Here is a 25,337-nt window from a genome sequence, read left to right as displayed (position 1 = left end):
GGGTTCGTTGAGGAGCTTTGAAATTGGCACGCAGGATGATTTTAGCTATTCGAAGTTACAAAAAAAAAGAGAAGAAAGAAAAAATGAAGGAGTAGAGAGAAGAGAGAATGAAAGGAAGGAAGAATGGAGTGATGGATGGAATTGTAGTGGGGGCGCAGAGAGAAAAAAAGGGCGTCACCTCCGGTCTCGTTGGCGCCAACGCGAGAAAAAGCTTGCATAATCCATCTGAGTCTATATCTCTAGTCTTGAATTTCGTTTTGTTTGAAGAAGAGCGTTAAACTTATTCGTCTGGAGAAAATCGTTTCGTTCCACAAGGGGTTCCACCTTTATATGATTTTTTTTCTCTTCTTGTCTATTTTTCTTTCCTTTTTTTTTCTTTAATTTTTATTCTTAAAATATCTCTTAGAATTATAATGAAATTATTAAAGTATACTATGTATAATCTTTCTTTATAATCGATTATTTCTTATAATAATTATTTTATCTCTTTCTTTTTAATTACTTTTAAGTATAATTACTACTTGTATTCTTTCATTAAATTACTTAAATATATTATCTCTTTCTTTTTAATTATAATTAATTATTTCATTATACATAATATACTTCACATATATATATATATATTTATTTATTTATTTATTTATATCAAAATATAGATGTAAAGAAATTCTATAAAATATAATTTTTTCGTCAAGAAAATTGGAACGCGAAAGATAAGTCGAAAATAAACACATCCCTTTTTATATAGGCTAACGTAGATAGAAGAGAGGACATTTCTCTTCATTAACACATGCTTCATCAGAGAAGGTTAATGAATCACACGGTCATATATCAGCTCACATATACACATGTAGAATGTTTCTTTAGTAAACTGATTTATACACGTAGATGGAAAAGAAAGCCATCGAGAGAAACCAAAAATGTTTCCTCTCTCCTTAAAGAAAAGAACTTGCCTACTACAGCGAAAGAGAGAGAGAGAGAGAGAGAGAGAGAGAGAGAGAGAGAGAGAGAGAGAGGGGGAAACGCTTTTAGACCAGTTAATCGTAAATCGTCAACGGTAACAACCCTTTTTTTTTTTTAGTTACAACACACCCCCTTAACGAAGGGATGACGTTTCTTTTCCTTTAGAATATCATCGATGGGCGTGTTCACTTAAAAAGAAATCTATATATCTAAGAAAAGATAAAGTAAAATAAAAAAATTAATCTAATAAAAAATATTTTATTGTTTCGAAAAAATTAACTTGTCTGATAAAATTTAATCGAAGAGTGGAAAAAAAAGAAAAATTTTATGGAGGAAATAGAAAGGAAGAGAAGAAACAACAATAAAAAATTATAAACATTATCCAATGGTAATATTTTTTTTATACAAGACAAATAAAAAAAGCTTTAGCTATTAGAGGAAGAAAGAGAAAGAGATAAAGATAGAGAGAGGGAATGATTGATTTAGCATGAAATCATTTTAAGGGACGTTCGAAGGCTAAACCATTTCTTTCTCAGTCTTTTCCGCCTTTGATGACGGCGGCAACTACATACAAGGGGCGGTACATACGAATGAATTTCGAAACCAAACGCAGATGACGTCTAGCTCATCTTTATACCGTACTTCCGGAGTAACTCCATGATTTAAGAAATTATAAGGTACGATTTTGTAAAATATTATAAATCATAATAATAATAATAATAATAATAATAATAATAATAATAATAATAATAATAATAATAATAATTTATTTGTTTTTGATTAATTACGAATATACGAGTAAAAATGATATAACGCAAATGTATTAGCAAATATATATGAGACATTATTGTAGCGATAACATAATACAATAATCTAACGGAAGCAATTTGTGCAACTATGTATACATATATATATATATATAAAAAAAAAAAAAAGAACAGAAAAAAAATTGGAAGAAACAAAGAATGGATATTATTTGTTATTTTTCTAATATAAAATATTTATAGTTACGTAAATTTGATATATTTACGTTTAATGCGTCCTACGCATCATGTGTATATATTGCTGAAGTGCATTAAAAAAGTCTTGAATCATCAAATCTACTGCATCGAATATGGTTATAAAAAGATGTTCCATTATTTTGTTATTATCAGCAGAATTGTTCTCAGTTGAAAATTGATATCCTGTTTCTTTCAAATTTATTTTAATATAATCCCATACAAAACGGCATCCTTCCACCAAATATTCCAATTGATTCTTACTTCGTAATATGGTAACAGCGATATTAAATATAAAAGGCAATATATTTTCAGATTTATCGATTTTCTTTAATTCTTCTATGAGAGATCGAAACTGAGGAACTATACATGGTTGTTCATTGCTTGAATAATTTCTGCTTGTGTACAAATCTGATAATAACTTTTCAAGCAATTTTGTTAATGTATATGTTTGTTGATCTGTATATGTATTCAATTGATCTTCGCAATCGTTGATCTTCTTTAACAAATTTTTTCCTATCATGGCCACAAACAATATTGGATCTAATAACGTTATTCCATTTAACTTTATTTTTCCTCTTTCTACGCTTAATAAGCAGTTTGATATAGTAAGCAAATTATTATTAGACATCATGTCATTTATTGTAATTGTTTTAAACCATCGTATAATAGCAGCATCTTTTTCAATTATTTTATCATTATTAACTCCCATATCAGTTTTCTTTTTTGTGAATTCATAATGTTGACACAAATTGTCTTTGCGCAATTCTGTTTCAATCTTGTTTAATATATTCCCTTGGGTTAATTCGATTATTTGTTTAGCAAATTTTATATTTACCACAGAATGCGTAAAGAACAATAGGTGAGTTCCGATATAAATAATATCCTCAATATCAACTCTTTTTTGTTCTTTAAACTTTTCCAAAATTTGAAAACTTTTATAACCAACACCAATCAAGTTGATGGATATACTGGTTATTACCATAGCATCATGCGCTACCGTAGCCATTCGATTGACTTGTAAGCCTGCTGTAGCAGCTTTCTTCAAAAGAACTGTAGTACCACTAAGTACTATTCCCACAGTACTTCCAGCTATACCAAGCCAAGCAGACAAAGCGTTTCGATTAAATGGACTGATAGATTCTTCGTGTACCGCTCTATCATATAATTCTGTAGAAGATTTCCCAATTGTCCAAATACCAGTTACACCCATTGCTGCCATTCCTATGAGTAATGAAATATAAATCAGTACATGAACATTTTAATCTTCTTTAAATTAATTTATATAACTACTAAGGTATTTACCTGCCAAAGCAATTAATGGAGAGCCAGGAGTAAAGATTGTTGCAATTCCTAATCCCAAAGTAGCAGCACTCCCTGCTATATTAATCGTAGTGTTAACTTTAGATAAAATACTTGCCTGAGTAGAACACATAGAAGAGTCTTGAATGATAATCCATACAATAGAATCATCGGAAATAATTTTATATTCAGGATTTGGTTGATAGTAACCATTTTTTGGAAAGACCATTGTACATTTTGGTAAATTATTCTTCGATATATAATTTTCCCAACTTTTGTATAATCTACCCTTAATATCTATATACCAAACAGTATAAATGTTTTCATTATTTGTATTGCTTTTCGTTTGTAAATCATCATTGTAGTGTTGTATTTTAAATACAGGTACAGCTATTATTTCTTCTTCGTTGTTCATTTTGGATGGTTTATTTATTTTATTACGAAAAAGTATGTTATATACGATTCCATAATTTATAACATCATCTTTAAGTCGTCTACCATGTTTCCATATCTTATCAAAAATCATATTTATAAGGCGTTCGGCGTTAGGACTATAATGGATAACTTCATTTATCTCCGTATCATCGGTTATATTATTAATATCAAAATTTAAAATATCTTTAGAATCTGAAGTTTTTTCAAAAAGTGGTGAACCAAATATTGCATATCCTATGTTCTGCTTAATGAATTTGATATCATCCTTTTTACATGTGGTCCAGCTTGGAAGTAATTCGTAAAAATCTTGTTGATATGCTACAGCTTTATGTACCATTTGTTCCTGTTTATGAAAACATATATAAATTAATGTAAGTTCAATGTTAAATTAAATGCAAAAATTAATATAAATTTTACAAAATATTCACAATTTCTTTTTTTTTTTTTTTCTTTTTTTTGTCAAATATATAAATATACTAACCCAATGATGATCTGTAAAACCCACTTGTGATGTACTCTCCATTTTATAAGAATATAAACTTCCCCTTAATTGATAATAAGAAACAACTTCTTTTCTTCACAATTAAGTAATTCCCCGATACACTAAATAAGAAAATTCCTATTACAAAAATATAAAGGTTATATTACGTTTTCACAAATAACTAATAAATATAATGATTACTTTTCATACTGAACGACGTATAAAACTAACTGCGTACTTCATGATTAAATAAAATTCTAGATCACAAAGAAATATTTATAAACCAACTGTTTTCTTATTATAATCCATTCTATATATGTCAATTTAATTTAAAACCTCATTCATATACCTTTTTCTGTCCATTATGTAACTCCAGACAATATCGCGATCTGATTAGTTTATAGAAATTGTAATAATACTAAATTTTCAATATCCAAAATATTTGATCTATTTTTGTACTATTATGGCGACCGAGCAATGTGATTGGTCAAAATTTTACTAGTTGGATAGCATGTGTTTAGCCAACTTAGATACAAAATATGGCGCCAAATATAAACCACGGTTTTGAATTTGATCAGTTTTAAAATAAAATATTATGTGCTAAAATAATATGTATTATAAAATAAAATATTATATATTATTTCTCACTATAATCCATTTTATTGTCAATTTAGATTAAGTACAAAATATATGACGCAAAAACAAATATACCATCGATTTGAATTTGATTCGTTCTAAAGTAAGATATTACTCAAATAAAAGAAAATGATATATATATATATATGTGTGTGTGTGTGTGTGTGTGTATAATTTTTATAATGTAATATATTAATATAATAATAATTTTTAAACTAAATCAAAATTTAGATAATATCTATGCTCGTTAGAATTTTCTTGAAAATTATTTTTTATATAAGCTTTGTTGTGTTCTATTGTTGCTATGGATAAATCGATTCATAAGTACTTACAAATCTAACACAATCCTTTTTACTTATTGTATATAATTTTTTAAGATCATGTTATAACACATACATATATATATTCATATATAAAAATCGTAATTTATATTTACGTAAAAATGACAATAGCACTTTCACGTGTTGATTACGTGTCTGTAGGTGTTACTTCTCGTGGTACAACTAGAATTTTACCTCCAACAGATCCTAAACAAACACAAAAATTTGTTGTTGGTGATCACGATGGTATACTACAAGTTTTTGGTAAATGGTCAAATTTATTTATTGTTTCAATTATACTAAATAATCTGTATTTAAAAAAAGATTGTATTCTTTTCCTAAAATAGGAATGAAGAAAGGAGAATTACAAGCATTATTCAAATCTCTACCTGGACCAAAAATTAATAAAATGATTCTTGGAGGTTCTATGGAAACTGCGAGAGATAAAATTTTTGTTGCCTATGGAAATTCTGTTAAAGGTTTTACAAAAAAAGGGAAATTGTTTTTGGATTTTGATACGAGTCTGTTAGATCCTATTTCTGCTTTGTAAGTTATATTCTTTATCATTTTTAATAATTAGTCTAATTAAAGAGAAATCTTTAGTTATATACTTATATACGTACTAATATATTTTATAAGAATAATAATAATAATAATAATAATGTAAAAAGAGATTGAAAAGTTTTTTTATACGATGTATCGAACAGATATGTGCTTGGTCCAAATCTAGCAGCTTGTGCTCGTGATCTTTATCATAGATATTACGATTGTAAAGATGCAGATTCATATTTAGCCGGAGAGATATTACACGATGTTGTACTCTTACCTGGTGACAATTCTATGGTATATGCTATTCTTGCTTGTGGGGATTGTGCAGTTAGTATTTAAAAAAGAAATTTCACAAACATCTATAAATTTATAATATATATAATCTTCAACAAAAAATTACTTTTTTGATAATCATTCTTATACATTTTAGGTACGTGTTTTACATGGTACTATGAGACCAACAGTTTTAAGATTGCCAAGTATTCCGACGGTGCTTGCCGTATATAGGTTCTGTTAATAGTGTATATAAAATCTAATTATACAATAATTTTTTATCATTATCATAAGTTATTACAATACTTGATTATTATAAATTACATCAAATATTGTATCAATATTGACATGCATTATTTACTTAGGGAAAAAGAAGTGGAATCAACAGAACGTATTTTGTTAGGAACTATTGATGGTAGAGTTGGTTTACTAAATCTTCAAGGCAACAAAACGTTGAGAATTACTTGGTTAATTAATTCTATGGGATCTGAAGTTACTTCTTTGGACACATTTGAATTACAAGATGGCATGGATATACTTATTGGACGACAAGATGGAATCGTTGAAGTCTTTACATTTCCAGATGAAGATACATCACCGTGTCTACGTTATCGTTATGTAAATATTAAATATTTGTTTATGTACCATTATATTATATATCTTCTTATAAAGTAGAGAAATGTAGAATTATTCACTTACTAAAAAGATATTTTATAGAACGCTGGTGAAAGTATTAGCACTGTTATTGGAGGAATTATTGGTGCTATTGGTTATCCTGAAGTTCTTGTTACTACTTACTCTGGTCGAATATTTGGTCTAACTACTAAACCTCCTGGCCTTTTAGAAGCTGGACAAAGCGATACTGTTATAGCAAAATTGAAACTTGAAATACACCAATTGGAAGAAAAACTTGTTGAGGAAAGAGAAACTACTAACTTCACAGCTGATCCTTTAGCACCTTTAATATTGGCTGTGAAACATAGGTAATCGCTTAATATTTCTACATGAAATATTTTCAAAAATTATAACAACGTTAATGACATTTGTTTATCTTATTTTTGATATTATAGAATGGCTTTACACGAAGAAGATGCATCATATTCACTTTCAGTAGAATTGGATACATCAATAGATAATATTCTTATACAATCGAACACGCCAATAGTTTTATTAGATGTAGAAAATAATAGTGCAGTTGTAAGTTTATCTATGTGCAATCCAAAGGAAGGAAACTTTGTACTTGCTACGTATAGATGTCAAGTATATATACACATATATTTATTATTATTATATAAAATAATTAACATTTATTTTCGAATGTTATTTTTTAATATTATATAGATCAACACCAATCGCCTCGAAATGAGATTACGAACGATCGAAGGCCAACCAGGTACCTTACAAATTTATGTTACGTCACAGGTATTGTTTACGAATATCGCTTAAAATAAAAATATTAGTTTTCTCGATAATATTAATACATAACCTTAGGTGCAGCCAAAATGTTGTCGTAGAATATCAATACCTATATATGCTTTATCTTTACATAAAAGACAACACATAGACGATGCAGATACATTACCAGAAGGACCTTTCAACGAATTAAGATTGAGCGGTAGTTTTACGATTGCCGAGGTATCGAAGAATTATTAATTATAAACATTTATAAAAATATAGAGATAATATTATTTTGTGCTATCATAAAGCATAAAATATTTCTTCATTCGTTTTACAGATGCATGCGTGGCTTTCTCTCGTATTACCTGACGTTCCTGAAAGACCTCACTTATATGAAAACGACGCTATCTTAACCTATAAATCTTCTTTTATCGGAACAATATTGAAGTGTAGATATAAGTTAGTTTTTAATGGTTTTCAATTTGTTATAGATATATCTTTCATTTCTTCATTTAATTACAGAAAAGGAAATGCGATATTTTCGGGAGAAAATATATCAAGTATTATAATACTCAGAGATATACTTACAAGGGAAGCTACGAAACGAAAGATCAAGTTAGAAGTATTTTGTGGTAAATATTTATATAGAGTTGATTACTTCGATTAATAGAAATCGATCGTAGCGACATCTAAAGAATATTCCTGGAAGTTCCTTGTAGTATAAATGCTTTTAGGAATATTATACAGATGGCGCTGCGAGCTATTTCTTGTGTGCGATTTTATCATCGTAGATGAATCTATTCCTTTTTACATTCGAAACAAGACGAGATGTATACACATATATACCGATTATCATTACTGTTATATATAGATGTTGCTGTTGGAAGTATCTCTAGAGTATTGGAACTTATACGACCTCAATTAGATGCTGTCCATGAATTAATTGAAAAAATTAAGATTTTAGATGTTCTTGAAGAATTTGAATTAAAGACAAATCCAAAAGAAAATTTGTGTTCACAGTATCAAGATTTAATTGCAAATGAACAAAATATTAGATCACAATTGGCAAAGGATCCTGAAATTTTGAACAGATTACATGGTGTAATAACAGATTTATATGTTGACTGGGAACGAGCAAAAGGAGCTCGAAGGTAACAATTATCTATTATGAAATTTTTATAATACGATTGATTAACATTAATAATTTTATATTTAAAAATTCTATAGAATTAACAGTAAATTTGCAGCAGAAAAATTAAATGATTCACTCGAATCAAGAGACTTTCTTCAACTTTTACAAATTTTTACGGGTAACGCTATTCCCACGTGAGATATTTAAGTTGATAAAAATATTGGATGATATATGTAGGTAAATAAGAGTGGACCAACATATTTCTATAAACATCTCCAAGTAAAAAATATATTTTCTTAACATTTATGCACGATATAAACAGCTGCATTATTTAACCATAAAAATGTACATATACAATGTCCTTGAGAGCATATGTAGTTACAATATGTTGTGTATATGCGAATATATTTATAATTGTGTATTTAAATTGATATACAATTTTCTTTTTTTATTTTGTATAGGATTCTTAATCTGTACTTTCCAGTCGGCATAAATTACAAAAATCCGAGCAAAAAATTATAGAGGAAAATAAAGTTATTTCGCTATGCAAAATTAATGAATAAGGTATTTTCTTATTCACATTCACATTCTTATCATTTTATGTTTCCTTAGATTCATGTAAATGAAATTATACAGTTCTCTTCGCTTGATGTATAATTACATAAAAAAGTATTGCCTGAAACATGAAAAAAAAGAAAGAGCTAATTTTGAATACAGTTTTAAAATCTTATAACAGTTCTTATTCCATTCATTAATTTAAAAATTATTGAGAAAGGAAGTGTAATAATAAATACATACATATTATCAGTTGTACGAACAACGGCTTCTAAAGGATCTCTTTCAGAATTGCCATCTGTGGTTGTCGTTACAGTATATTCCAGAGTTTGTCCACCAGCATGTGGCAAAATACTTTCAGGATTATCATCCGGTGGAACAATTTCTACAACTCCGGTTGCTTCTACCTCAAGTTTTAAATCTCTTACAAGATCCTGAATAGTTTTAGCTTGCGCACCTTTGTCATTATCTTCTTCCACATTTTTCCCTGTCATTATTCTGTTTAAAGGCCTGTCAGATCTTCCTCGAGAATGTGTATGCATATGCCTTTTCATATCGCTTCGTACTCTAAATGGTTTTCCACAAACTGTACAAGGATGTGGCTTCTCACCCGTATGTATACGACGATGATTTTGTAAGTAACTACTTGCTCTAAATGTCTTATTACAGTATTCACAACGATAATTCTTTTCACCTGTATGAATACGTCTATGGACAATTAAAGAATATTTTCGTGCAAAATCTTTACCACAATATTCACATTGATATTGTTTTTGTTCTGAATGAATACTGGTTGAATGATATTTAAGATCACCCCATTGTCTAAAATGACGACCGCATTCCTCGCATTTATATGGCTTATCACCGCTATGAAGGCGCTTATGTACCTACAAGACAAATTATTAACTCGTCTGTTATTTATTAAACATTGTATATCGCAAAAAATTAATATCTTTAAATTACCTTCAATGCGCTAGCAGCAAAAAAACTCTTGCCGCAGACTTCACATTGATGCGGTCTTTCACCACTGTGCGATCTCATGTGATAAACAAGACTATTCTTATGATGAAATGATCGATCGCATTGAGGACACGTTAATTCATCATCTAAAGAAAATATTAAATTCATCAAATTAACCACATAGTACAAGTTTCTTTTCTATTATTAAAAATAGTTTTTTCAACATATACGCACTTGATTTTCGAGCTTTCAAAGCTTTCTTTTTTTTTGCTGTCTGTGGGATATCAGTCTTTTCTTTTTCGTGTAAATTTTGTTCAGTAGTAGTAGACGTTCTAACATGGTCCCTGTGTACATGATCAGTAACATCAGTTATAGCCCACAACATGGATTCATTGTTTGTAGTGGATAATGGTGATTCCGATTCATCGTTAATATGGGCTGCAGTTTCTTCCACTAATTAAAGGAAAAATAATAAATAGATTATTAGATGATACACAGATAAACAAATCAAAAATATTATTCGACAGCAGTGTTTACACTGACCTACACCTCTGATTCCTTCCATAATATCTTCGGGTTCACTAAATTCTTCTATCACAGTGTTTTCTAGGCTTTGTACCGTTTCTGGCACTGATATTGTGATACTAGTATTTGTTGCTTGAGCTATTCTAGTCTCTTGTTTTACTGGTTCATAATGTACCTAAGATATAATTAATAATTTGATTATATAATATTTTCCATAGATGTAATAGAACAAGATGAATATTAAAAATGAATTATTCACCTTCAAATGTTCAAAAAATTTCAGTTGGCTACTAAATCTAGAGCCGCATAATTCGCACTCAAATACATGAACTTGCATTTCAGTTCTTTGTTCCACAGCTATAGAATCTTGATTGGTTTTACCAATATCTTTTTTTGTTGAATTCTTCTTTGTTTGTTGTTTCAATTTACGAGGAATACGTTTTTTATGAGGTAAAGAACGTTTAGGTCCAGGAGTCGGTGTTGTATCCTCGCTACTTTCTGCCGATACATTTACATCGTATTCGCTTTTAATATTTATAAATTCCTGTTTCACATTATGTCCTATTCTCTTAAAAGATTGTAAAGTTGGATAAATTGTGGGTGGATTTGGTTCGGGCACAGTTTGTATCGAATAACTGTTCACAGGTGCTAATGTTTCCAAATGAGAAACATCAGGTAGTGCTGAATCTTCATGTTGCGATTGACTATGAAGTTGTTGTTGCTTTTGTTGCTGTTGTAATTGAACAGCAACTAAAGCTGCAGCTAACTTACGATCTTCCTATAAAAAACAATATAAATTACATTACATTTGTATATAAAATTCAATAAGATATTATTACCTCTGTTAATTCATGAGGCAACAAATCGTCAGCTTCATAATATTGCGTAGCAGCTCCATAGTCAGTACCAACACCAGCATTAATCATATCAACGACCATTCCTTCAGAAATTAATTCTCCATTTAATGTTAAAAGAGGAACCCCTTTACTCATTGATTCTCCATCTGCTCTTTGTATGGTTATATACTGAGCACCTTCCATGCCTTCTAATAGTACAGCTTGAGCTTCTTCCGTTGTTACCTCCATAATAATATATATATCTAATACTATTTGAGAAAATATTTTTCAAGATTTATTCTTGACCCATCTGTGCGAGGCAAATATTTGTACCTGGTAATAAAGAAATGATAAGTATATACAATCATAGTTATATATTACTAATAAAAATAATAATTTGATATATATAATACAAGTTTATTTGTCTTCATATTTCTATTATATATAGATAAGTTAGATAGGTAATCTGTATTATTATATTATTAGAGGTCACCCTAATATCTAGTGGATTATATATATCACATTGATGCTAAAATACTATTATATATTATTATTAAAATATACTATTATATACTAAAGTACTATTATAAATTTATAATTATGATTTTCAATTTTTAAGAGACAACGTAAATTTAATGTTATATTCCGTATAATCATATTAATATTATATTATTTAGCATGAATAGTTCTAATGGCATCAGTAACACCATTTCATGCATTTATTTCTTTACTTATTTCTTTAGATTGTAATTGAATTACGAACAAATACGAAGTACAAGTTACCTTATAGAATTAGATTTGTTTTTCCTTAAAAAAAATTTACATACGGTTAATGTAATATTATCGAATTGAAAGTAAATTAATATTTAAATTTCGCGCCTTTATGAGCTCAGAAGTGACAGAGAAACCAAGGTCACTGCACTCAGAGAACTCACAAAATTTCTTGAGACTTGATTCACAAATAACAATAATAGATTTGTCTTTTTTCATCTTTTTGTATTCACCTTTTTTAGCCCAAATTGATTTTCTGCCCCTTTCCTGTACAACTTGACTAACATAAACAAAGCAAAATATTGAAACACTGTAGAACAAAATGTGACAACAGTGCTTGGGTCCTGACGCCATTAGAACGGATGTAACACTCCTACGCCACCTGCTTGATAGTTCTAACACGTTCGTATTAAATACAACAATTATTACTTTTCATCTTTTTTTACATTTGTTATCATGTCAAACGTATATATCGGAGAAAACAAATTCGTAAAAGTATAATATAATTCATTCGTATAAATATTGAATCCGGAAACTAACTAACAAAATATTTAATCAACATTATTATATTCGTGAATTATGTTTATTAATATTATATATATATATATATATATATAGTGTTCGTTTAAAAAATTGAAAAACGATAGAAATTTATTATATTACAAAAATAATATTTACAATCGAAGAATGAAACAACAGAAAGTAGTCATTTATATATCTAAATTCGATCCGATTGGACAATACTATTGTGACGATTGAAATGGACGAATAGGAAAGATATTGGATTAATAAGAAGACGTTTCATTGATTTAAGTTATGTATGATTTATATCACGATTATTATCACAAATTCTATAATCATAATTTTATAGACATAATGATTTAGCAAATTAGAGTTTATATAGCAGTCTACCAATCGAATAATTCTTGTAAAATGATTCGACCAATGAACGTTCGCCAAGCTAGTAGTATCGAGCGAATCAAAACGAAAGGGGCTCGGTATTGGTCGATTAGCATGAAGACAATATATTCTTAGATATTACAGTAGTAAAAAATATTAGCGTATTGCTAATCATATAAATTATATTGTTTATGACAAGAAAAACAGCGAGCCAACGTAGCGCCGCGATAGCTCGTAGGAACTCCGTGCCAAGCAATGGAGGCTCGTTTTCAATAAAGATTCCCTGATTGTACGAAATGTGTTTTTGAGTGTGTGAAAAGTGTAGTTTTCGTGTGATAGTGAGACTTCCTCAGATATTAACGCCACTGCACACGCTGCCGTAGGTAAGTTATATAATAATTAAATAACAAATATATCGTAGAAAATATTCGAAGAAAATTTCAACGTATGTACTTGCGATCGTCGTCGTCGTCGTTGTCGTTGTCGCGTAGTATCGTACAAAATATAAATATAACCTATGTACATACTTACGTACCTATACATACTTTATACGTGTATATATATATATATATATATATATATATATATATATATATATATAGTATGTGCGCGTATATATATACACACACATACACACACATATATATAGGTATATGTATATGTATATATAGAACCGTGTAAGCGCGAATAGGATTCGTATGGCGTTGAAATAGAAAACGTAGGACCCAGTAACTTACGTAAGATGTTTTTAAAACTCTAAACTATGTACTATACGCGGTTTGATTTCTATTACAATGGCAAGTACTTACTTCCATATTGATATGAGCGTTTGACCTTAAAGGGAAATGCATATCTACTTACTGTCTACCGTCTTTACGTCATTAAAGAATGTTTAATTTTGTTAAATAACGAAACGACGAAGAATATCGAGCGTTAGAAATGTTTGAGAAATATCTATAGTTTTCGAGAGAGAGAGAGAAAGAGAAAGAGAGAGAGCATCGTTTTTATAAGAATGCAACTTACATTGTATGTTACATACATACATACATACATACATACATACATACATACATACATACATACATACATACATACATACATACACACAGATATATATATATCCTATGTATGTGGAGCGAAAGTGACAGGCATACCGTCGTATTATACGAATATTCATGAGACAGACAAACAGACAGACAGACAGACAGACAGATAGATAGATAGATAGATAGATAGATAGATGAATATAAAAATGTAAATCTGATCTTACAATGGCATTTATACTATATACAACGTCATCAGAAAAAATATATCGTTCAAGTAATTTTTTACTTGAAATATTATTTTCAATGAATAAAAATAGTTTAGGTTATATACATATATATACATATAGGAAGTGATCCCATTGATAAGGAAGGAAATCGGAAGCTATATATGAAATGAACATTGTGTATTTCTTATCTATAACACGTCACTTCCAGGGAGAGTTTAGATTCGAACGATAAATCGAATATGCTGTAACAAGTAATCTTGATGTAAACGAAGAGGGATAGAGAGAGAGAGAGAGAGAGAGAGAGAGAGAGAGAGAGAGAGAGAGAGAGAGAGAGAGAGAGAGAGAGAGAGAGAGAGAGAGAGAGAGAGAGAGAGAGAGAGAGAGAGAGAGAGAGAGAAATAGAAAAGTATGATTTCTTTTAAATTGATAATACAAAGTCTTGACTACTATAATATTACAAATGGATATTGTTTATTATATATTATCACGTACGAATTTTATTCTATCGATTTATCATCATACCATTATTTTTCTCTCTCTCTCTCTCTCTCTCTCTTTTTTTTCTTTTTTTTTTTTTACTTTTTTTCTTTTATCTTTTCATTTTTTTTTTATCTTACAATTAATCTAATCGTTCGTACATTTTTTTTTTTTTTTTTTTAATTTTTTTTCTCTTTCTAAACACACACGATTCGATCGTAATCTTCAATCAATCAGTCGCGATAATGAATAAACGGTGTTCGTTAAAATGGCGGGAATTCTCTTTTTTTTTTTTTTTCTTTCTTTCTTTCTTTCTTTCTTTCCTTTGGATTTTTATTATTAGAGATTTATAATAAAGTAGTTGCGTGTATATGCGAGTATATGTGGTATTACTATGTATACCTTTGAAATGGGTTATTTACAAATTTATCGTTCTTTCCGGCATACCGATAAATAGGGGTCAAGCGTCAACGCCCGTCGCTTTTCTTCTTAGTAAAAGTAACCTTCTTTTGTAAGCCCATAAATACATCGACTGTATTTGGCAATACATTATTACTAACAATATCAACTTTCTTTTTTACTTGCTATGTGTGTATATATATATGTTTATTTATTTATTTGTTTGTTTGTTATAATTTATATATATGTATATATAAATGTATATATATATATTAAGTAAGATATAATATAATATAAATGTGATATATATATATATTTCAAGAAGAGAATAATATAATATTATATAAAAAGTGATATAATATAGTATAAAAGTATAATATAGAAATCAGTATTATATATTTATATGTAAAAAAAATAATATATAATAAGGAGGAAAGAAAGAAAAACAGAGAAGAAAATAGGCGAGGAAGAGAGACAGAGAAAGAGAAGAGAAGAGAAATGAAAAGAAAAATAATTCTATCTCAAAATAGTTATATGAAACGGTAAAAATTGTTGCGTGATCGCTTTAGTATGATTACGTGATATTACAGTTAACTTTAAAAAAAAAAAGGAAACAAAAATGCGAAAGTTAGATCCAACAATATAATTATATATATATATATATATATATATATATATATATATAATATTAATGTAGGATATAGTAAACTCTCTGTATAATATAGATTTATTACGAAGGAAAAAGTTTATATTTTTAATTTTGTTTATTGGTAGAGTCAAACCACCGTCCATCCAATTTCTATTTAGCAAAAAAGGAATACACTCATCGTATATCATGGTATGCAACGTGGGACTTGCATACCGTCAGCCGATACTTACTTGGTGCACTTTATAAATAGCATTATTTTCGACTAAAAAGTGTAGCACATAAGCGTATGTGTTTTAGTTAGTATATGCGTCTACGATCGCATACGTAAACGATGATCAAGCGACACAAATAGACACGCACAAAAGAAGATACACGGACTCGATGTATGTACATTAGTATTTACGAAAAGACGTTCGAGAAAACGACCGCTAGAGAAATGCGATTAAAATCGATCAAATCCTTCCGTAATATGCTGAGTATTACAGCATCGACGACTTCTCGTCGATACTGCAGAATTACTAATAAAAATAGACCAAAAAACGAAATGATGTAAATTAATGTTTTTTTTTTCTTTATTTTTTTTTCTTCTTTTTTCTTTTTTTATCAGTGACGTATGCGATAAGAACGTAAACGTAATAAAATAAACAAAAGTGTTGCGTTTGATATATTATATGAATCGGTGATAAACATATATATATATATATATGATATTATATATATGTATATTCGTATTATGTATATTCGATATATAGTAAAATATTAACTATAAATAAATGCAACCACAATAATATACGCTAATAAACAGCATGGATATTTCGACTCGAAGACAATAAAACTTATTAGATATGAGATATTAAATATTCTAGTTGATCATTTGTTGTTATTTCGTTATTTCTATTTCAATATAACGAACCGTAGTAATTTTACCTCCTTCTCTCTCTTTCTCTCTCTTTTAAGATATTTATTAATACATAGGATACATATTTTGAGAAAATTTAAAACGAAGATACTAGACGATCTCACAAATAAGTTATTGAATATTTATTACTACTTATTTTCGTTATTGTTATTTCTATTTTGAGACGAAGGATTGTAGTACTTCTGCCTCTCTCTCTCTCTCTCTCTCTCTCTCTCTCTCTCTCTCTCTCTCTCTCGATATTTTTATATATATATATGCACACATATGTACACACAAAACATCCATTTTGTGCCAATTTAAGAGGAAGACACTAGACGATGTCGCAAATAAGATATCGAATATTTATGTCTATTTATTTTTGTTGTTTTGATTGTTTCTATTTCAATATGACGTATTATGGTACTTTTCCCTTTCTCTTTCTTTCTCTCTCTCTCTTTCTCACTAGCTTGCATCCTCACTCAATATATATATATATATATATATATATATATATATATATATATATACAGAACAGCAATTTAAAAGGAAAAAACTAGACGATGTCACGAATAAGATATCGAACATTTGTACCTATTTATTTTTGTTGTTTCGATTATATCTTTATTTCAAAATGGCGAGCCATAGTAGCTTCTCCCCTCTCACCCCTCTCTTCTCCACACCATCTCTATCTATATCTGTTTTTCGAAAGAAACAAATGTATTCTAAACGTTCAATGTATCTCTTATGAAACAATAGGAAATAGTGTTCGTATGAATTGGAATCGAATGGTAATTTGCCATATTGCCGTAGGTTTTAACGCTACGTTCGAATAAACGCGCTTAAGCTATGTGTTGCGCGCTCTACCGCAGTAGTTATATACAAGAGTTTCGTAACAAATATATGTCTGGGATAAAATAGTTAGGGGAGAGAGGGTCGACCTTGCCCCGCAACTCGCTGACTGCTTGTTGCCAAGCTACACCGTATATATAGACCGGTACTCCGCGTACACACACGTCAAATCTTTACGCGCACGCGACACTCGTATTATACACATTTACACACTTGCACATATATATCTATATATCTATATACAATATATATATATATATACATATATACACACATATAAATAGATTGTCGAGCGTACTCTTCAAGTACTTAGTTTGTATGCGCGCACACTTGTCTCTTTGCGTGTGTATGTGCGTGCATGCGTACATGTGTTTATATATATATATATATGTACATATATATTATGTATCTATATATATTATACGTAGGTGTACGTGTACAAACCTCTCTCTCTCTCTCTCTCTCTCTCTTTCTCTCTCTCTCTCTAGTACCATTTAACTATCGGTGACGTAGTGTTTGTATTCTTTCATTGGAGCATTAATATCGATTCATCCCTCTAAATCCAACTATTTCTTGGATTTTTTCTTTCTCTTTTCTTTTTTTGTTTTGTTAAAAAACAATTCTTTTTCTTTCATTTTCTTTTTCTTTTTCTCTCTTTTTTCTTCTCTTTTTTGCGTCACCCAATTTAATATCAATTTCTTCGGGCATCTTTGAAAGAAGCATATACACGTTCTCGTCTATTTTACGTGAAAATGAACGTTTAAGCGAACACTTAAGCGTATTACTCTCGAGCCAAGGGTAATGATATTATTCCCTTCAAAAAGGTTATAATGGGGCTGAAGTAATCGGCCTTTCCATACGAGAGAAAGAGAGAGAGAGAGAGAGAGAGAGAGAGCAACGCGTTGGGGATGCTTGAAAACTATACTCTCTGGTAGCTAGATAGACTATAATGATGATAAGAGAAGAATAATTGACGAGTCCTTTGAAATGATTTTATCATGATCGAATGGTAGAGAGATCGATTGAAAAAAGTAGAAAAGAAGAGAAAAAGGAATTCTGCTAGTAAAATCATAATGATTGAAAGTTTTCACCCTATGGGTTAAAAGTTCCTGGACTTGAGTATCTAGTTTTATATTAGGGAAAAAAAAGGAAAGAAAAAAGAGAAAAAAATTAGCTGAAAAAGTCTCGAAGGAATAATTGATTTAAAAAAAGAAAAGAGAGAGAGGGAAAGGAAAGAAAAAAAAAAAGAAAAAAAAACAGTAACGTTCGATCCGTATTACTGCATGCATTATTTCTTATTATCATCGATGTCACACATTTTTTTTTTCTATACTCTTTTCTTTCCTCTCCCCTCATTTCGAAGATCTTTTTTGTTTGCTTTTTTTTTTTTTTTTTTTTTTTCTTTCTTTTAATTTGTTATCATTCTATGTCTATATCTATATCTAGTAAAATGATTTCGACGATGCTAATATAATTTGCAGCGACTTGAAATGGCTCCTCGAATGTAAGACGGTAGTTAGGAAAACGAGGTCACGGGGTCTTGAAATGCTTCCGTGTGTACTCTAACCAACTAGCAAGAGAGTACACACGTTGGAAAATATGTACATACATTAAACGTCGTTATCCGGAATAGAACGATATCAATGATTAATATCTACGTGATAATAATTTCAATTTGTAATGGTCGATAAGAGTTAAATAGATTTCTTTTCTTCTTCTTCTTTTTTTTTTTTTGGATATTACAATTTACGTCGAAATAAATCGTGTAGTCGTTTAATGTCATTTTATATCCCTGGGTCATGTTATCGCTTGAGAATTACGCTTTAGAGCTCCGTCGACACCAAGAGAGACACGAGAGAGAGAGAGAGAGAGAGAGAGAGAGAGAGAGAGAGAGAGAGAGAGAGAGAGAGAGAGAGAGAGAGAGAGAGAGCTTGTCTTATTGATCGTCGACGAGAGAGTTCGGTGTAAGTTAGCTAAGAAACTTGTGTGTTACAAATGAAATCCGTTTCGCGCCAACAATATTAAATCCTGATCATCGACGTTTCATTATTGTACTTACAATATTTAAGTCGACGATAACTTTACTTATTTGTCGAACAACTTGCATATTTAAGTCGACGATAACGTTACTTATTTGTCGAACAATTTGCATATTTGTATTATAGTTTTCCTGTAAGATTACGTTAATCAACTAGTTTCCATAGGAAACTTTTTTATACAATTCTCTTCATCTTCTTCTTTTACTTCTTCTACTTCTTCCTCTTCTTCTATTTTTACTTCTTCTTCTTGCTTTCTTTCATCAATCATTATTAACGTAATTGCAAAAAATATGTTGATAGAAGTGTTCAAAAACTTTAGATGAATCAGCAGTAGCTACACATAAGTACACATACAAACATCGACCACGTGATTAATCATGGTACAGGCCAACGTTTATAGGAGCTTAACCACCATCACCTATTTCAAGCCCCGAAATCAGAAACTTCACTAGTAATAGTCTTATGATTCATCATTTTATTTCATTAGAATTAGTAAAGAATTTGAAACGGAGAAAAAGAAGAAGAAGAAGATGGAAAATAAAAAAAAAAAAAGAGAAGGAAGACGAAAAAGGGAATTTTTTTATTATCATTTTTATTACGAAAGTTTTTAAAATTTTAAACAGACATACGTTTTTATATTCTACGAAATTTAAGTAACATTATTAATTGCGCACATCATACTGCGACAATGAATTCTTAGAATTATTATCATCATTTTTGTTAATTAAGTGTTCTCTATTTCTTCCTTCTCTCTCTCTCTCTCTCTCTCTCTCTCTCTCTCTCTCTCTCTCTCTCGCTCTCTCTCGCTCTTTTTCTTTTGTAATTGGCAGTGTCATTCGTTAGATTCTAATAGTATTTGTCCAACGTCGTTGCACCTTTTTATCGACAATGCCAATCTAGTATCTACATGTATGTAGTATTGTATATAGTACACATACACATATGTAGAAACAGAGAGAGAGAGAGAGAGAGAGAGAGAGAACATTTGACGTTATTCGTCGTTCTTTGGTCCTACTCGTCTCAAGTGACATGCTGACGTTTCTACTCGTTGAGAGAGGAGTAGTCTCGTTGTATGCGTGAATACGAGAATAGATGACGCACGTTTGTTTGAAATTATCTCTGCCAACATAGACTGCCAAATATCTGATTCGCATCGTTCATTTGAATCGTGAGGATTATCTTCCTACTCTACCATTGTCAAGGTGTTTCTAGTAGAGTAACGATTTTATGAAACTTAACTTGTTTTATGTAGTTGACGATTCTATATCTTCTAGACAATATGTATACATGTATATATGTATCTACGTAGTAAGAATAGAGACAACGTGTTTGACGAGTCTTCTTCGTTCAAACACCTTGACCTAGGTCGAAAGAAATATTCGATAATGGAAGTATCTTCTTTACTCGTAAATTCTCTTTCACACACACACATACACACACACTTGTGATATTTTTCTATACGTACGTGTGCGTGTTTGTATATGTGTGTATGTGAGAATATGTGTACACGAAAGATCTCGTATAACTCGTTACTTTCGATGGATGGATCTATCGAAATGATCTAAGTCGACTCGACTTCGACTGACCGATCATAAAATAAAATCGAAATCCTGTTGAACAACTTCGACCTTCAAAATACCGGACACCATCATCGTATGTAGTATGTATAATATAACGATAAATGTTCTGGAAACGTTCTGTTATATATGCTTGACTCCGCAGCTTTGTTTTTATACGAGTATCAAGAATTTGCATAGTCGAGAGAATTTATTATTGAAAGGAAAATTTTGTGGAAAAATTTTCTTCCTTTTTTTTTTTTTTGTTTGTGGTTACGAAATAATTTTATGATGATAATATCTATGAGTGTTTTTTATTTTTATTTTTTATTATTATCGTTCTTTTAATTTAATATTGTTCTTATTATTAGAGTTTGTTATTTCAGTATCTATTATACTTTCCTTTTGTATAAATATTTCGATCTTTTATTTCTTTTATTATTTTTAGGAATGAAAAGAATATTTTTTGGAAGGAACATTTAAAAATTCACACTGTTTCAGGGAGTTTCCGATTGGCCGATTATGAGCTTCGTTACTTTGATAACTATATGGAGGTTATTTCTGTATTAATTATAATTTTCTCTTATATACGTATTTGATCTTTCATTTCTACAAAAAAAAAAAAAAAAAAAAAAAAAAAATCATTCTGAAAGGAACATTTAAAAATTCGCGCTTTTTTAGAGACTCATGACCTGGCCAATTATGAAGCTTCGTTTTTCAATGTAGTAGTCTGCTATTTCTTTCATTATTTCTACGAATAAAACCAATTCAATTTCATTTAAGATCTGAATCCAATGAACGAATCAAAAATAAAGATTAAAAAATTCCCACTTCTCACGGATTAGCCAATCGTAATTCTTCGTTACTTTACTGGTATTCAATCCACCATTTCTCTTAATATTTCTATGAATAAGAATATTTCACGTAATTTAAAATTTGAATCAATGAACGAATTAAAAGTAAATATTTCAAAATCCGCGCTTTCCACGGAACCAATCATAAGCGTTCGTTACTCGGGCAACTTCATGGCGGTTGTGTATTCAGTCCGCTATTTCTTCCTTTCTGTCGTTCCTCGGGCAATTGAACTCCTTCACGGTGAAGAGATAGACTATCTGGTCACGCAGGTTTTCCCGCGTCATAAACGACAGCATCTTGGAGCGTGAACGGAGTCCCCCACGTCCCGTATATGATGGTTTCTCTCTTTCTTTCTCTTTTTCGCTACGCTTACCAAGGTAAATACAAAGTAACAACTTAGTTTCTTCATCGATGCGCTTAGGATTCGCGCCAAGAGGCAACGCTGTTGCGTATTCCTGAAATGGATCTCCTCGCTATTTACGCCGTAACCGGAGAACACTTTGCATTTTTATTGTTAATGAATTCACTTGGAAAGATTTTGCGAACTTCTCTCTCTCTCCCCCCCTCCCCCCCTCTCTGTATGTCTCTCTGTTTCTGTCTCTATCACTCCTTTGGAAGCCGAGAAGGTACCGTTGTGTCGTCCTTGAAACGAACACACCCGATACATTGCCGGGAACGCTGGCTAAGCATAAGACGTCGTTGCATCTTTCGTTTCTTGCATACCTAAACTGTGACGTTTGTTTTAAAAATGATAGAAACTTTATATATCGATGAAATAACAAAATTAATATAGACAAAGTAGGAGAAGAAGAAGAAGAAGAAGAAGAAGAAGAAGAGGAGGAGGAGGAGGAGGAGGAGGAGGAGGAGGATGAAGACGAAAAGGAGCTAGTTGGGTGGGGATAGAGAAGGAGAGGAAGGTTAGGAAGAGAGCTATGGACTCTACGAAGCTACTTCCGTACGATGCTTGCATCGAGTTAGATAATACGCCTTCCTGAACTTCCGCTCTCTTCGTAATTGACAGGTTGCGTTCATAATAGATCGCTGCCTTCGCAGATGCAATCGATTCTCTCCTCATCATCATCATCATCATCATCATCATCATCCTATAATCTTATGCGGACGGTGCGAGCGTCGCAGGTACAACTACGATCATAAAAATGTAAAACGCGACGTGGAAAGCGTTTAAAACGAGAATTAACATTACTTTTTGCATTGTTCCAAAATTCAATTTTTTCAATCTGTAGAACTAAACCAATCAATTTCTCTCTTATCGTTAGAATAATTTAATAGCGTTATAGCAAAATAAAGATCTGTCGATATTCAATGCGAATCAATCGTGAAATTTAATTATCATTACATATCCGATGGGAGAGGATTTCTAACCTATAATAATCAAATTATGTATCGTCGATCTATATTCTCTTTCATTAATTTTTTCTAAGCTAGACATTTGACGAAATTTTTACGATATTTTGTAATTTTCTTTTTGTCTCTCTCTCTCTCTCCCCCCCCCCTCTCTCTCTCTGTCTATCTGCTGTATATTTCTTTCTCTTTCTAGCTATAAACGTATCGTTGGAATGCAATTTGATCATTGAAAGATATATGTATATATATATGTATGTGTATACGATGTATTATCCTATGTATATACACATATTTTAATTATTAACCTAATAAAACCGAGTTCTAATATGATATAAACGAATAAAAATTTATAAAAGGCGAATAAAATTTTAAATCTCGTAAGCATAATTTCTTTTTTTGTCTTCTTTTTTTTTTTTGTTTTCTCGAACTAGGAAGGGAGAAGACTATCCGCGAAGTTATAAAAGGGCAGACGTGCGCCAGAGGGAACAGCGCGCGCTCGCTCGCTCGCTGCCTCCTAGCTGCCACGTATATACATGCGAAGGCTCTCTCTCTCTTGCGCGCGCGTGTACTAACTTACTCACTCATACATTATCTCTCTCTCTCTCTCTCTCTCTCTCTCTCTTTCTCTCTCTCTATCTATCTCATTCACTCACTCACTCACACATTCTCTCTCCCTCAATCTCTCTTACTCACTCACTCACATGTTCTCTCTCTCTCTCTCTCTCTCTCTTTCTCTCTCTCTCTCTGTGCTTTCTATCCTTTTCTCTCTCTCTCCCTCTCTCTCTCTTTCTCTCTCTTTTGCGCGTATACACACATATACACACATAACACACGCACGCGTATATCTGGCAGATCAATAATTTCTGATACTCGCAAATGTCGCATTTAAAATACAGGCTTACGGCGCACCAGCCGTACTCATCGTTGAAAGCGTCGTTTTCCTAGAGGACGATGAGGAGTAGTAATAGGAGAAAAGGAAAGAATGATGGGAAGAGGAGAGAAGAAAGGGGGGCTTTGAGATTTTTTTCGGAACATGCGAAAAAGATCGACTCTGCGTAGTCGTAGTCGTAGTCGTAGTGTAGTCATCGTTGTCGTCGTCGTCGTCGTCGTCGTCGTTTGCGTGGAATCGAAAGGCGGCACGGCGCAGCGAATCGCCGATTGGCTGATTCGCTGATGTGAGTGAGTGAGTGAGAGAGAGCGAGCGAGCGAGAGAGAGAGAGAGAGAGCGAGAGAGAGAAAGAGAGAGAGAGGAGTCGACCGACACGACGAGCTAGAAGATTGCATGCGTTCCTGTTCCATAAGAACGAAGAAATAGCGAAAATTCAAGCTTCCTGCCTCTTTTCTATTTTTTCTTTTATTATTATTATTGTTATTGTTATTATTATTATTATTATTATATTCAATTCATTTCTTTATTTATAACCTTTCATCGACTTTTCTCTCGTACTTTTTCTGTCTTTTTTTGGCACAAAAACTTCGGGCCGGTTTACAAATTTTAGAATGGAGCTGGTGGAGAAAGGAGGGATTTCTATTTGCACAAAGAATGAGACGAAATGTTAGAAATTGAAAATAACAACAATTCAGTTCTCCAATGATCCTGAGATCACTCTTATTAGTAACTACTACGCGATAATAACAACAACAACACAACCAACAATAATAGTAATAATAATAATAATAATAATAATAATAATAATAATAATCATTGAATACTTTGCTTTCTGTATTATAAAGGTCATTCTCGAAAGTTTTGTATCCTTACTTCAACATTTAAACATTGATCGCGTTATGCGTTCAAAGTATAAAATAATTTATCCTACGAGTACTCTTGTGAAATTCAAAAATGGCCGCAACGAATATCCAAGACGTACGATAGCGCAGCGCATCCTCCTCGTTTCTCGTTCGTTTGATCGAACAGAGGTAAGATTAATAATAAAAAAAAA

At 30.9% G+C, this 25,337-nt stretch overlaps 4 protein-coding genes and 1 long non-coding RNA gene across 15 annotated transcripts in view; 3 read left to right on the top strand and 2 right to left on the bottom strand.

The window, feature by feature from the left end:
* LOC122635712 (Bardet-Biedl syndrome 7 protein homolog) overlaps positions 1-9,043 on the top strand; it is a 28,997-nt gene extending 19,954 nt beyond the window's left edge. Inside the window, exons 1-13 of one of the 3 annotated variants that reach the window (XM_043826236.1) lie at positions 4,987-5,399; positions 5,483-5,681; positions 5,843-6,011; positions 6,115-6,191; positions 6,323-6,575; positions 6,675-6,940; positions 7,028-7,217; positions 7,299-7,379; positions 7,449-7,592; positions 7,693-7,814; positions 7,878-7,987; positions 8,227-8,506; positions 8,583-9,043. In XM_043826236.1, coding sequence (XP_043682171.1) covers positions 5,258-5,399; positions 5,483-5,681; positions 5,843-6,011; positions 6,115-6,191; positions 6,323-6,575; positions 6,675-6,940; positions 7,028-7,217; positions 7,299-7,379; positions 7,449-7,592; positions 7,693-7,814; positions 7,878-7,987; positions 8,227-8,506; positions 8,583-8,685 — 2,136 coding nt within the window. In that variant the 5' untranslated portion in view covers positions 4,987-5,257 and the 3' untranslated portion in view covers positions 8,686-9,043. Of the gene's footprint in view, positions 1-4,986; positions 5,400-5,482; positions 5,682-5,842; positions 6,012-6,114; positions 6,192-6,322; positions 6,576-6,674; positions 6,941-7,027; positions 7,218-7,298; positions 7,380-7,448; positions 7,593-7,692; positions 7,988-8,226; positions 8,507-8,582 lie in introns of those variants that run through there. The other 2 variants (XM_043826237.1, XM_043826235.1) reach the window with 2 other exon arrangements.
* Positions 1,714-7,960, bottom strand: LOC122635715. Of its 4 annotated transcripts, XM_043826241.1 has the most exons (5): positions 7,944-7,960; positions 5,252-5,342; positions 4,180-4,301; positions 3,267-4,041; positions 1,714-3,185 (listed from the first exon to the last, which is right to left on the bottom strand). In XM_043826241.1, the coding sequence occupies exons 3-5, from the start codon at positions 4,219-4,221 to the stop codon at positions 1,996-1,998; spliced, it is 2,007 nt and encodes a 668-aa protein (XP_043682176.1). In that variant the 5' UTR covers positions 4,222-4,301; positions 5,252-5,342; positions 7,944-7,960; the 3' UTR covers positions 1,714-1,995. The 4 variants fall into 4 exon arrangements, with proteins under 4 accessions (XP_043682176.1, XP_043682174.1, XP_043682175.1 ...); XM_043826239.1 differs by lacking the exon at positions 7,944-7,960 and having other exon boundaries at positions 4,180-4,317; positions 5,252-5,961; XM_043826240.1 differs by lacking the exons at positions 5,252-5,342; positions 7,944-7,960 and adding an exon at positions 4,381-4,503.
* On the bottom strand, positions 8,746-12,503 carry LOC122635716 (zinc finger protein 45-like). Of its 2 annotated transcripts, none has more exons than XM_043826244.1 (8): positions 12,368-12,503; positions 11,367-11,696; positions 10,787-11,305; positions 10,546-10,702; positions 10,237-10,455; positions 10,006-10,148; positions 9,286-9,929; positions 8,746-9,163 (listed from the first exon to the last, which is right to left on the bottom strand). In XM_043826244.1, the coding sequence occupies exons 2-8, from the start codon at positions 11,610-11,612 to the stop codon at positions 9,145-9,147; spliced, it is 1,947 nt and encodes a 648-aa protein (XP_043682179.1). In that variant the 5' UTR covers positions 11,613-11,696; positions 12,368-12,503; the 3' UTR covers positions 8,746-9,144. The 2 variants fall into 2 exon arrangements, with proteins under 2 accessions (XP_043682179.1, XP_043682178.1); XM_043826243.1 differs by having other exon boundaries at positions 12,147-12,495.
* A 738-nt stretch (positions 12,504-13,241) lies between these two features.
* Positions 13,242-25,337, top strand: part of LOC122635711 (trinucleotide repeat-containing gene 6C protein) — a 25,845-nt gene continuing 13,749 nt past the window's right edge. For 3 of the 5 annotated variants that reach the window (XM_043826234.1, XM_043826232.1, XM_043826229.1), the window contains exon 1: positions 13,242-13,417. The gene's annotated coding sequence lies outside the window, so the exon portion shown is untranslated. Of the gene's footprint in view, positions 13,418-25,094; positions 25,315-25,337 lie in introns of those variants that run through there. The other 2 variants (XM_043826233.1, XM_043826231.1) reach the window with 2 other exon arrangements.
* The window catches only part of LOC122635722, a 15,540-nt gene continuing 14,817 nt past the window's right edge, over positions 24,615-25,337 (top strand). The window contains exon 1 of the long non-coding RNA XR_006328732.1: positions 24,615-24,646. This is a non-coding gene — a long non-coding RNA (uncharacterized LOC122635722). The remainder of the gene's footprint in view (positions 24,647-25,337) is intronic.

This window comes from Vespula pensylvanica, chromosome 19, assembly GCF_014466175.1.
Source record: "Vespula pensylvanica isolate Volc-1 chromosome 19, ASM1446617v1, whole genome shotgun sequence".
NCBI classification, from domain to species: domain Eukaryota; kingdom Metazoa; phylum Arthropoda; class Insecta; order Hymenoptera; family Vespidae; genus Vespula; species Vespula pensylvanica.
The sequence above is the reverse complement of the archived record's forward strand: the minus strand, read 5'-3'. Positions and strand labels throughout refer to the sequence as shown.